The sequence below is a fragment of the Lepus europaeus genome, chromosome 10 (assembly GCF_033115175.1).
Source record: "Lepus europaeus isolate LE1 chromosome 10, mLepTim1.pri, whole genome shotgun sequence".
Lineage (NCBI taxonomy): Eukaryota > Metazoa > Chordata > Mammalia > Lagomorpha > Leporidae > Lepus > Lepus europaeus.
The window spans coordinates 120,539,092-120,550,983 of NC_084836.1; the positions used below are offsets into that span (position 1 = coordinate 120,539,092).

Here is an 11,892-nt window from a genome sequence, read left to right on the forward strand (position 1 = left end):
CAGACGCACGGTCCGAGCCCAGAGCCACAGTCCCAGAGGGGCGGGAGGTGTGGCTCAGGGGTGAGGGGGTCCTGGCAGTTCGGGGGCGATCCCGACTCCATCAGCCCCGGAGGCAAAGAACTGGGGGCCCTCCATGTCTCGGTGGCGGCCTCCGGCTCCCAGGCGTGTGAGCCGTGGGAGCGGCAGCGGAGGGCACGGCGGGGGCCCGGGGCCACGGAGGTCCGCGACTGACAGCGAGGCGCTGCCCGCTCGCCCCTCCGCGCGCCCCTCGCGGCGTGGGGCTCGGCGCCCGCCAGGCCCGGGTGCGGGGCGGAGCCAGGCTGGGGGCCGCCCCGCCCGGCGCCGGGGCCTCCGCGCCGGCCCCCGGGGAGGAGTTATGATAATTTCCTTCCCATTAAGGCGCTCGGGTCCCCCGGCTATCGCCTGGACACACAGTGCGGGCGCGGCTTCCCCGGTCCACGGGTAGCGACGTCCACACCCGCGGGGGCAGCAGCATCCGCGGTCTCGCCCCGCTGCCGATGCGCATCCAGTGACCCGGACGGCAAGGCCCGCGCGCGGCGGGGGCGGCGGCAGACGCCCGGCCACCGTGACCCCAATTTTGGATTTACCGCTCGGGGGGTGGGGGGAGCCTGGATTTAACTGGCGACTGCTTTGGGGGACCCCGGACGCCATGTTGTGGAAGATAACCGATAATGTCAAGTACGAAGAGGACTGCGAGGTGAGCTGTGGCGCGCGGGCGCAGCCCCGCCCCGGCCGAGGACAGCCCGGGGGCCCCGGGGCGCCCGGACCGAGTCGGGAACCGGCGCACGCCAGCCCTCGCCTCCGGGGCGCCCTCCGCGTGTGTCCAGCCTTTTCCTAAAAACGCGGGCCCTGGGAAGAGAGCGGCGGATACCAGCCACAAGGCGAGCCAGTCGGGGTTCTCCGGAGCCCACAGCCCTGCCTGCCGTTTTCTGGGGAGAGCGCGCGGTGCGCAACCCCCGGACGCGGCTTTCACGCAGGGGTTCAGACGGGGCCGCCCGCCCGCGACGCCTTCCCGGAGGCTCCTCCGAGGCGGGCTTGTCACCGGCCCCGCTACCTCCGCGAGGAGACAGCCAAGTTTGGCTTCCACGAGCGGTGGGGGCTGGGAGGGGGCCGCGGGCGCTCCGAGTGCTCCAGCCTGTCGGACAGGTTGGGCCGGAGCGCCGCCGACTCGCAGGGCGGGAGGCGGCGAGCGGGAAGAGGAAGACGCGGGCGGCGGGCGGCGAGCGCCCGGGCGCAGGGGGAGAGGGGCACGCGGCGCCTCGGGTACCTCGAGGGGCTGCCCCTGGCTGCAGGCGGGGACACTTCCGCTAGGGGGCGACGGGACCATGCTTCTCGGGGCCGCCCGCGACCCCCGGGCCCATGGAGACGCGCGCTCCAGGAGTTAGGTCGGACGGCCGCGGGCCGCCGGGACGTGCACAGGCAAGGCTGCGCGGCCTTCGGGGTCCGCCCGCGGCGCGCTCCCAGCCGAAGCCCCTCGGGCGGCGCCGGGAGGCAGGCGCTGCGGGCCGGCGAGCCGCACCCTCCGGGAGGTCTGCTCCCGAGGGCGTGGAAGGGAGGGTCCCGGGGCGGGGGCGCGCGCCCACCCTGCGCCGCGCGCTTTATCCGCACCCGCGGCTTCCCTGCTTCTTTCACTCCGACATGTGCGGGCTGGAGAGCGAGCGTGCTCTGAGCCGCGGGCGCCGCGGGCCACCTCCTACTCCCGGCGCCCGCCACGGCCCAGGGCCTGGCCCTTCCTGGCCCAAGACCTGGGGCTCGGACTTGGCGCCTCGGAACGCCTCGGGCGCCACCGCGCTCAGACCTCCGCCGCCGGGCTCTCAGGACTCGTTGCCCCAGGTCTTGCACCGGCCTCCCCGTCCCTGGCGCACGACGAAAACCCTGGGGCGCCGTGCCCTTGGGTGCCCTTCGGCCCAGGGCGGGTCCCCCCCCCCCCAGGGGCGCCCCGCTGGGCTCGGCCGCGAGCGCCGGTTCGCTGCAGCCGGGGGGCTTCGCACCAACGAGGTCTTTGCTTTTCTCCCGCAGGACCGCCACGACGCGAGCAGCAATGGGACCCCGCGTATCCCCCACCTCTCCTCGGCGGGGCAGCATCTCTACAGCCCCGCGCCGCCGCTCTCCCACAGCGGAGTCGCCGAGTACCAGCCGCCGCCCTACTTCCCGCCTCCGTACCAGCAGCTGGCCTACTCGCAGTCGGCCGACCCTTACTCGCATCTGGGGGAAGCCTACGCTGCCGCCATCAACCCCCTGCACCAGCCCGCGCCCGCCGGCAGCCAACAGCAGGCCTGGCCCGGCCGCCAGAGCCAGGAGGGCGCGGGCCTGGCCTCGCACCACGGGCGCCCGGCCGGCCTGCTCCCGCACCTCTCGGGGCTGGACGCGGGCGCCGTGAGCGCCCGCAGGGACGCCTTCCGCCGCTCGGACCTGCTGCTGCCGCACGCTCACGCCCTGGACGCCGCGGGCCTGGCCGAGAACCTGGGCCTCCACGACATGGCGCACCCGATGGAGGAGGTGCAGGTGAGCGGCGCGGCCCCCCGGCCTCCCCCCACCCGGCCCCGAGCTCCCCCGGGCTCACAGGGCGCTCTGTCGTTTCTCCCGCAGAACGTGGACGACCCGCACCTGCTGCTGCACGACCAGACCGTGATCCGCAAAGGTAGAGCGCGCGGGGCCCGTGCGGGGAGGGCGGGGTCTGCCGGCCCAGGCCGGGGGGGCCTCCTGGCGCTCGCTCGGGCAGGCAGGTGTGTGTTCTTTCGTTTGTAAAACAACCTTTATTGGTTGGAGAGAGACTGCGAGTGGGGTTTCAGGAGGGAAAGCCCGGCGGACGTTCCCACCCTAATGGCCCCGGTTAGGACTTGGGGTTCTGGCCTGGCCTTCTTGGGAATTGCCCCTCGCTGAGTTTTGCAACGTTAGGGGAAGCTTTCCAGGGAGAGTTAGCGCTGAGAGTTAATTTGGGAACACCAGGGGCACACGCCTTAGTGGAGTGATTGGTCCTGTGACAGTCGTTGAAGGAGTCCATGTGGTTTTCTGTCTGATTTCAAACACACGCGTGAGACGGGGCCTTAATTCTGGCTGCCTACAAACGTGTGGACCGGCTGTGGCCCAGCGGTGAGCGGCCCTGAAAGGCTTGGAGCTGGGGTGATGGGATTCGACAGGATAAAGGAGGGGCAGGAGGGGAAGGTAGGATTCCCCGGCCAGTTGCTCCCGCCCTGAAGTTCCGAGAAGCAGGTTTCACCAGGAAATGCGGGAAGTGAAGCCCCTGCTTAGGTGGAGGGGAGAAATGCAGGCTCGGTTGGGAGAAAAATCTTGGGCAATGAACTAAGTTTCCCAGCAAATGGGCGAGTTTGTGTTTAAAATTTGCTGTGTTCGGTGCCACTGAGGGGGTCTTGGCAAAGTGTCTGAGCCTGAGCCCGTCCTGCGATTTTTTTTGTGTGTGTTTTGTGTTTTGTTTTTTTTTTTTTTTGGTTGGGTGTTGAGTGAAAAAAGCCTTTTATTTCGCGTGGAGGCATTCTTCTCAAAACGAGTGTTCTAATTAAACAAGATTTCAACAGCGGCCAGGAGCTGAAAAACCTCCTGCTTGGGATCTTGGCTAATTAACTTCCCTAGGTGCTAACTTGTGAATTTCAGATTCGGTTTATCTTTGGAGGGAGGGTACGGCTTTAGAAAAAATAAAAGCTGCTTGCACTGCTAGTCCAGCTCCCACGTCCTCCGGTCTTTGGTTCGGGGCTTTGAAAAGGTGCCTGGTCCAGGCGGTTCTTGTGACTGCCAGCTCTGCCCTCTGCCCTCCCAGGTCCCATTTCAATGACCAAGAACCCCCTGAGCCTGCCCTGTCAGAAGGAGCTGGTGGGAGCCGTGATGAATCCCAGCGAGGTCTTCTGCTCAGTCCCAGGAAGATTGTCCCTGCTCAGCTCCACGTCCAAGTACAAAGTGACCGTGGCTGAAGTGCAGAGGCGACTGTCGCCGCCGGAATGCCTCAACGCCTCGCTGCTGGGGGGCGTTCTCAGAAGGTACTGGGGGGCCGGGGGTCGGTCGGGTGGGCACAGGTGAGTAGGGAAAGAATGGGTGGTATTTTTAACGTTTATGTAACTTTTCCACCTGACACTGAATTCTAATGGGCTCAGAGCTTTTCGTACATTTCTTTTAGCAAGTGCCAAATGTGGAAGAAGTGCTAAAACAGCACGAGCGAATTCTCATTGGGCGAAGTGTGATTCCGAGCGAATTCTCATTGGGCGAAGTTTGAGTCCGTGGTGGGTGTTCAGGGGAGTGGGGGGAGCACCGCAGTTGGTGCCCCCAGGGAGTGTTTTTGGGGCGTGACATGGTGTCTGCCTGGTGCAATCTGCCATGTTTTGTGTTTGTTTTTTGTTTAAGGAGTTGCTGCTTGGAATGGGCTTTGATTTTTGATGGGAATTAATTGCACAGAGACCCCGGTGTCGCGTTTGATCACGTAGCTAGACAGTGTGCCGGTTGCAACGGCTTGGACAGGAGCCTGTTAGGAGCCGAGCTTTGAAAGTGCGATTCTGTGAGCGTCCCCACATTTGGTTTCTCTTCCCCCAGAGCCAAGTCTAAAAATGGAGGCCGGTCCTTGCGGGAGAAGCTGGACAAGATTGGGCTGAACCTCCCGGCCGGCAGGCGGAAAGCTGCCCACGTGACTCTGCTGACATCCTTGGTGGAAGGTTGGTGGCAGTTGGCGGTGGCTTTCGTATTCTCCAAGGAAAAGGCAGCTGTTACAGCCGCCTCAGAGAGGAGTGGGGGGCGGGAATGCGGGTTACATCGTCCTGAGTTCGTTTGTAGTGAATGGAAATAGTTTCATTAGTGAGCCAGCATGTAAGTATCTGCCTGCTCAAGTGTTGTGGGTTCCCCAGAAAAGTCAGTGTTAGAAAGAAATGGGTTTTCCTAACTGAAGAAATGTCCACACATTTCCTGTTTAAATGAGCCAATGGTTTGTTGGGGCAACCACTAAGCTGGCGACCTAGTGGTGCGCTGAAGTGACTTTGTCCTGTGACTGAGACTGTGGCTTGAACAGAATCGCCCCAATGCAGTGGGGCTGGCCCGATGTACAAGTCCTCTCCCTTCCTCCTGCCTACAAAAGGACAGGAATGGATGCCCCTGCCCACGGCATCCCCCCCCCCCCCCCCCCGCCAAGTCCCAGGGTCACAGATGAGGCCGTGTCATATTTCCGGGGTGGGGGAGCTTTCTCCCCACCTGGAAAGTACCAAAATGCAGCACCCCCTTCAAGGGAGGGTGAGAGAAAAGTAAATTATTCTTTAAAACAAAACAAGACGAGCCTCGTGTCCCTGCACACAGGAACGCGGAGTTGGGTAGAGCTGCGTGGTGACGCAGCCTCTGCGTGTTTGGGGACAGCTGTCCTGCGTGTGCAGGGAGCCCCAGTGTGGCTTTGCTGGGCATCGTCCCAGCCAGGCAGGGGAGCTTGAAGGAGACAGTGAGGGCCGGCACAGTGGCTCCGACCCTCGGGTTGGGATTGTCCCTGGGGGCCCCTCCACCACCTGGGTTTTTCCAAAGCTCTCCGGTCTTGTACCTTGGAGCCAACCAAGAAGGCCACTCTGTGGGGTGGGGTGGGGCTCTTGGTCCCTTCTCCTGCCCCCACCATCATGGGGCGCCCTGGTTTAAAAGGGAAGCGTGGGCGTAGTCTTAGAACTGACCGGTTCACTGGTCAGATGCTCTTAAACTTCCCCTCCTGCCCGCTGAGGGCACTGCTCCGGTGTGAGCACTGGTGTGACTGCTGCTCTAACAGCAAGGGTCTCCTCCCTGGGCGGGGGCTGCTGATTGCTTCTCAAGTGTAGTTAAGGATCTAGGGGACGAGGCGGGCATTTGCTTGGGACACCGCATCCCAGAAAGGGGTTCCAGGGTTCGAGCCCCAGCTGCACTCTGCTTCCCCGTCCAGCTCCCTGCTAACACCCTGGGAGGCGGCAGATGATGGCCCAAGTGCCTGGGCCCCTGCCATCCATGTGGGAGACCCAGATGGAGTTGCTGGCGCCCTGGCTGTTGTGGGAGATCTGTCTTTTTTTACATAAGAGCGGTTCAGGATCTTTGCCCTCACAGCGTGCGAACGGTCTGCCTGCGTATGGCTTCCTTAGAGAACACAGAGGGTGGCCGGGAGACAGTCTGATTTGTGCTAGTGGGACAGGACAGGGGCAGTTTGCTGGTAGCGGTGACCGCGGCCCCCTGACCCTGCTCCTTGCTGGTTGTTCTAGGCGAGGCCGTTCATTTAGCTCGGGACTTTGCCTACGTCTGCGAGGCTGAATTTCCCAGTAAACCGGTGGCCGAGTATTTAACCAGACCTCATCTGGGTGGACGGAACGAGATGGCCGCTAGGAAGAACATGCTGCTGGCGGCACAGTAAGTGTCCAGACTGGGATGTCGCGGGCTCCAAGAACAAACGCCCCGGAAATAAATGACAACAAGAGAACACTGGGTTCGGGGAGCTACTCAGTGACAGCTCCTACACTACGGTGTTTGCATAGCTTAGAAAAAGGGGTGAGGATTTGTTTTGTCCCTTCCAGTAAAGGGGGCGCCTGTGCCTCCGCCTCCTGATGAGACTTTGTCTTTCTAATGTGCAGAGCAGGGTGGGTTTGTAGACTTGAGGGCAAATTGGCTGTCTACAACTGCTTACGGCACCTGCAGGATTTCTCACGGAAACCCACAGTGAGGGTGGACAGCAGATGGGAAGCAAGGGAGCCCGCGGGAGAGCAGGAGCTGCCGAGGGGACGGACGCGAGGGCCTCTGGGTCCTGGCAGAATTTGCTGCTGGAAACCAGGTTGTACCAAGTCAGCTTCGCCAGAGGCTCCTGGGCGGGAATCCCGGCCCCGCCCTCCTCACGCTCCTGGTGATGTAGACGGGCTATGATCCTGTTACCTTTGTGAAGGGCGATGAGGATTGAATAGGAGAGTGCTTGCAGGGTGTAGCTCCGCCTGGCACCTGCTGGTGCTAAGGATGGTGCAGCAGCTGGGCCTTGGCATTGGTTTAAATTCTCCCTCCTTGATCCAGTTATCTGCTGGCCTCCCCCGTGTCGCTCCCAGGGTGCTTTGTTCTGGGCAGAGCTGGCTGGAGCTCACGGGGGCCCACCGACTGTCTTCCAGGCAGGTGTGTAAAGAATTCACTGACCTTCTCAATCAAGACCGCACGCCCAACGGGAACAACAGGCCCACCCCGGTCCTGGAGTCCAACATCCAGAACTGCTTGTCCCACTTCAGCCTCATCACGCACGGCTTCGGGAGCCAGGCCATCTGCGCCGCCGTGTCTGCCTTGCAGAACTACATCAAGGAAGCCCTGACTGCCATAGACAAATCCTACCTGAACCCCGCAGACCAGAGTCCAGCCGATTCGAACAAAACCCTGGAGAAAATGGAGAAGCACAGGAAATAGATGGGCTGGCTCTGGACACGGCTCCTCCCTGCCAGCGCGGGTGCCCCGGGGCCTGGGGGCAGAGCCCAGCCCGCCTCTGCCTTGCTGTGAGAAAGGCCTCCGGGCGGCCCTCCGGGTCGCGAGCTGCTCTCCTGTGGCCAAAGGGTCTCCTGACTTTGGACGCGTGATCAGAAGACGATGCTGGTTCTTTACTCATCCCGCCTTTGTTTCTTTCTTTTTTTAACCCCGTTTTTCCTTTCTCTTAAAGTGGTGCTACAAGTTTTAGAACCGTCCACATACATTCCCTGGGCTAGCGACACACCGTGCACTTAGCTGTTGAAATGTCAGATGGGTAATTCAGATCCACGCTCAACTTTTTTGTTTTTTTTGTGTTTGTTTCAGTGTTAAGGTAGTGGCTGGTTTTTAAGTCCACTAAGTACTTCCCTACACAAAAACGCTCAGAGGTCAGCTCCTAACTAGTTACCAGGTGGTGTGTGACACCACTTCAAACCCCGCATTCGGAGGGGCCTTCTGGTTTCTGGAAACTTGTAGAAACAAAGCCTGCTGACGATCGGATCTTTCTCTTCTCATCTTTTTTTTTTTTTTTTTTTTTAAAAACAAACTTGGAAAAGTTAACTCTTTAATCATCGGGAGACTCTTGGCAATGACATGTTCCTTAAGGTACAGAAGCTTTATGTGCGTATTTATTTCAGACCTTGAACTTTTGAGTAAACTTGAAAAGGGCGGGCACGGGCCCCAGGTGCCCGCGGAGGCTCTATGTGTTGAGAAGCAGTGTGTTGCGTGTACAGATTTTATTTATGCGTAATTTAATGGGGTCTGTAAATACTGGTGCACTTCTTGGGACTTTCTGCAAATGGGATTTGATTTTAATATTAACTTTTAACGGTGGTGGGGGTCATCTGTGACACAGCTGTAGATGTTATTCACGTGTATACAGGGTATTCCGAATGAAGCCGCTGCTGGTCTGTTCTTGGCTTGGAAGATTCTATTTAACTGAAGCTCTCTGTGCAGAAAGCAATAACTTTGTGTCGTTGTGGCTGGGCTGAAGCCCGGACGCGCGTGCGGTGAAGTGTGTGTGGGTGCAGCGGAGGTTCGGGATGGGGCTCCGTGCCTGTGAATGTTCCCGCAGTAACTTGCGTGTATGACACCTGTGTAATAAAAGTATTCTCAATAGAGTCCGTGAAAGTCTGCCTATAATTTGGTTCTTTTCAAAATCTCCAGAATGAGTGGCTTGCCCGGGGCTTCGTGAACGTGGTGGGTGGGATGGTCGTGCGTGATCTGAAGTCTCGTTTTTCTCTCCCTAGCGCGAATGTGCAGCTGGCTTTGTTCTTTGTGCCAGCATCCGTGGTGCTCACCTGCCCGTAGCACTGTCCTTTGCCCCAGGGGTGCTGGGAAATGCGTAAGTAAGCAACGGGGACTCCTAATGAGAACAGACTCACCGCTGCCTTAGTCCGGCACTGGGCTTGGTGCTGGATCCAAGGTTAGCAGTGGGGGTTAGGATGTCAGGGTTTGCAAGTAACCGGAATGCTCCCTCTTTAGAAATGGTAGCTGATGCTCATCTTCCCAAGGCTTGCGGGTCCTGCCTGCCCGTGGGGCGAGCCCGGGCTCTGGGCTTTGTGTGCCGTGCTGCTCGGGGAGTGGAGGAGCTGGCGGGGGCCGTGTACTTGGCAGAGTGTTTGCAAGGATCTTGGGATGCGCGCGGCCGGTGCTTGATTTCAAGTTGGAGTGCTCTGGCGGATCCTCCAGGAAGTGATATGTTTATAGTTTGGCATGCGTGTCCCGGCTTCAAAGGGAAGTAGCAGCCGAAGGATTTTCCACATTGGGTAAGGCCATTGCTGCAGCCCCGGCCTCATAGGCCTTAATTCATAATTCTCCGCTGAAGGCGCAGCAGTTCCTGGCTCCGTGTTGGCATTGGATGCTATTAAGTAATTTAAGCCCTGCCAACCTAATACTTTGCTCTTGGCAGCCGGTCCTTGGCCACTGAAGGTTCCCATTAAGCTGGCTGATCTGTCAGGATCACAGTCGCTGTGCTTTCATGCTGTGGAAAGAGGCCTTGGGTTGACAGTGATTTCTCAATTGAGATTTGAGACGCTGGGTGTTAGGAGGAAGCTGTGGGGGCCGAGGGCCGCAGGAGAAAGGACTGTGTTATCAGCGGGCTTGCGTTTGGACTCCGGGCTGGCTTTTAGGAGCTGTGCCGAATGGCAATGCAGACCGTGTCCTGGAAACACCCCAGAGTCAACCAGGATGGCAGGGCGTCGTGATGCCCGGCTCCCGACTCGGCTGTCTTGTCCCCTGGAAGGGCAGGGGACAGCCACTGCACGACCCAGGCTCGGTGCCCTGCAATGGCACGGCCTTCTTCCCGACACCTCTCAGCCGATGCCGTCGAAACAGCCCACTGCCCTCAAGGGGGCCCCCGAGACCTGAGCCGCTCCCACTGGCCCTCGGGCGTCTGGTAGGCAGACCTGGCCCTGCCTCGCGGGCCTGGTGCGGGCTGGTGGCGGAGGTGCCCCCTCTTCCCTGTGGTCTGCGCCCCTGCTGAGGCTGTTGGGCCGACTGGGCTGGCTTCTCAGGCCGAGCAGGAGAGTTCCCGGAGACAGGTTCTCGGTGCCGCTAGAACCAAAGGAAGGCACGTGTTGTCTGCAGGGAGCCTTGGCAGGACTGTCTGTCTGGACACCTGGGGCCTTGGCGGTGCCCTCCTGCCACGCGGATGGCACACCTGCGGGTTGCCGGGAGGTCAGAGAGAGGGCGTTTTCCACCGGCACGTGGTCAGCTTATCTTCCACGTGTGCTCAATTTAAGCTCTGGCCTGTGGACGAGGGGCGCTCCGTCTGTTTCTCATTTGAGCAGACTCCACAACACGGCCCTCCTCCTTTCTGGGGTTTAGTGTCCGGGACTTAACGTTCCTGTATTTGAATGTCAAAAAACGAAGCAAAATAATGGCGGGTCACAGCTGGGTGAGAAGCGGAGAGAAGCTGCTCCTCCTCCCGCGTGGCAGGAGAGGCTGTGCAGAGGGCTCTGGCACAGTGGGCAGAGTGGAGTCGGAAGGCGGTTCAATCAGCCTCCCTTCGCAAGGTCACCTGGACTTGCAGGGAGCTGCCATCGGCCACCACGGTGAGGGCCTTCGAGGGTCCCGAAGGGGCTTCCCATTGGCCCTGAGCAGCAGGCCACGGGCCTAGGGCTCTGCCCTTCTTTGGAGACCAGCGAAGGTTTGCTTCGTGCATTCCCGAGCTGCAGTCTGGGGCCATGCACGCCCCGGGGTAGAGGCTGTTCTGGGATCGCGGTGACACCTCGGCTTTCCGTTCCGGTTGACGGTGCTCGTTTGCGCTCTGAAGTCTTTAGGTCACCACTGCAGGGGGCTTGGGGACACTCAGCCGTGCAGACGCGACCCCTTCCCTGTTTTGCCAAGCCTGGGCTGGCATCTGGCTGGAGGTCGCTACTCATGCCAGGCATATCACACCTTCCAAGTCTTTGTCTGCCAGGAACCTGGAACACGATCTTCTGCAGAAACAAACCTGACCTTAGGGTTTTTAGAAATTGCCGGTACATGAGAGCCCATGGCTTCTTGGGACGCTCAGTTATTTTTGGCAGGGCCGTAAACACTGGTTTCCCTGCTGCTTTTGGATAGCATCTTGGTGGGGGGGTGGGGAGGCGCGGTTCCAAGGGCCTGGCCAAGGGGTAGCTTTGTCAAGCATGTTTACAGTCAAATCTCAGTGGTTTTTTTTCCTTGTTGTTCTTTCTTAAAGGCACAAGTGGTGTTGCTCTTGGCTTCTAAGCGATCGCCAAGGAGCGATGCTTACTCAGTGAGTGAGAAATGAGAGTCAGGTGGGCTGACGGGGATGCCCTGGCCTCTGGCCCCTGCTGAGGCTTAAGGGCCTTGGGGTCTCTGAGGATATTATGGGATGAGTTGTACCCTGGGGAAGATAGGTTCAAGTCCTGACCCCTCGGCATGGGGCCTTGCTGGGGAACGGGGTTGCTGGGGTTCGGAAGTAGCATCCTTGGGGAGGGGACGCCTCGATCCGGCAGGGCTGGCGTCCTTACTAGAAGATGCGAGAGACACGGACACGGAGGAGAGAAGCCCGCGTGGTGCTGGAAACGGAGGCTGCAGGGACGTAGCACAAGCCCTGGGGTGGCCGCCCCTGGAGCGGACGGGGCCGGGATTCTCCTCGTGGGGTTCAGAGGGGGCCCTGCTGACGCCTTGATTCTGGTTTGTGGCCTCCGGGACTGGGTGACGGTGGACATCTTCCGAGCCTCTCCGGTGTGGCTCTCTGCCATAGCCACCCCAGGACACTGGTGCCGTGGGCGAGTACTTCCTCCTTTCTTCTCCCTCCGCTCTCTCCATGGGCTCCTGTCTTTTTCAGTTTTCTTTTTAAAAGACTTATCTATTTATTTGAAAGGCAGAGCTACAGAGAGTGGGAAGGAAAGACAGAGAGGTCTCCCATCTGCTGGTTCACTCCCCAAATGGCTGAAGTGACCCTGGGCTGGGCCAGGCCAAAACAGGGAGCCA

At 60.2% G+C, this 11,892-nt stretch overlaps 1 protein-coding gene across 1 annotated transcript; it reads left to right on the plus strand.

Annotated features, from left to right (window-relative positions):
* Positions 1–670: 670 nt before the first annotated feature.
* TFAP2C (transcription factor AP-2 gamma) lies at positions 671–7,389 on the plus strand. The gene is made up of 7 exons (XM_062202403.1): positions 671–718; positions 2,041–2,526; positions 2,611–2,662; positions 3,797–4,013; positions 4,561–4,679; positions 6,219–6,363; positions 7,104–7,389. Exons 1-7 carry the CDS (start codon positions 671–673, stop codon positions 7,387–7,389), a joined length of 1,353 nt encoding a protein of 450 aa, XP_062058387.1.
* Positions 7,390–11,892: the final 4,503 nt, after the last annotated feature.

Bases quoted from the DNA above. Each gene is read 5' to 3' on its own strand.
- TFAP2C (XM_062202403.1), top strand. From the start codon at position 671: ATGTTGTGGAAGATAACCGATAATGTCAAGTACGAAGAGGACTGCGAG. The intron at 2,527-2,610 runs GTGAGCGGCGCG...TTTCTCCCGCAG, and splicing joins ACCCGATGGAGGAGGTGCAG to AACGTGGACGACCCGCACCT. The intron at 6,364-7,103 runs GTAAGTGTCCAG...ACTGTCTTCCAG, and splicing joins AACATGCTGCTGGCGGCACA to GCAGGTGTGTAAAGAATTCA.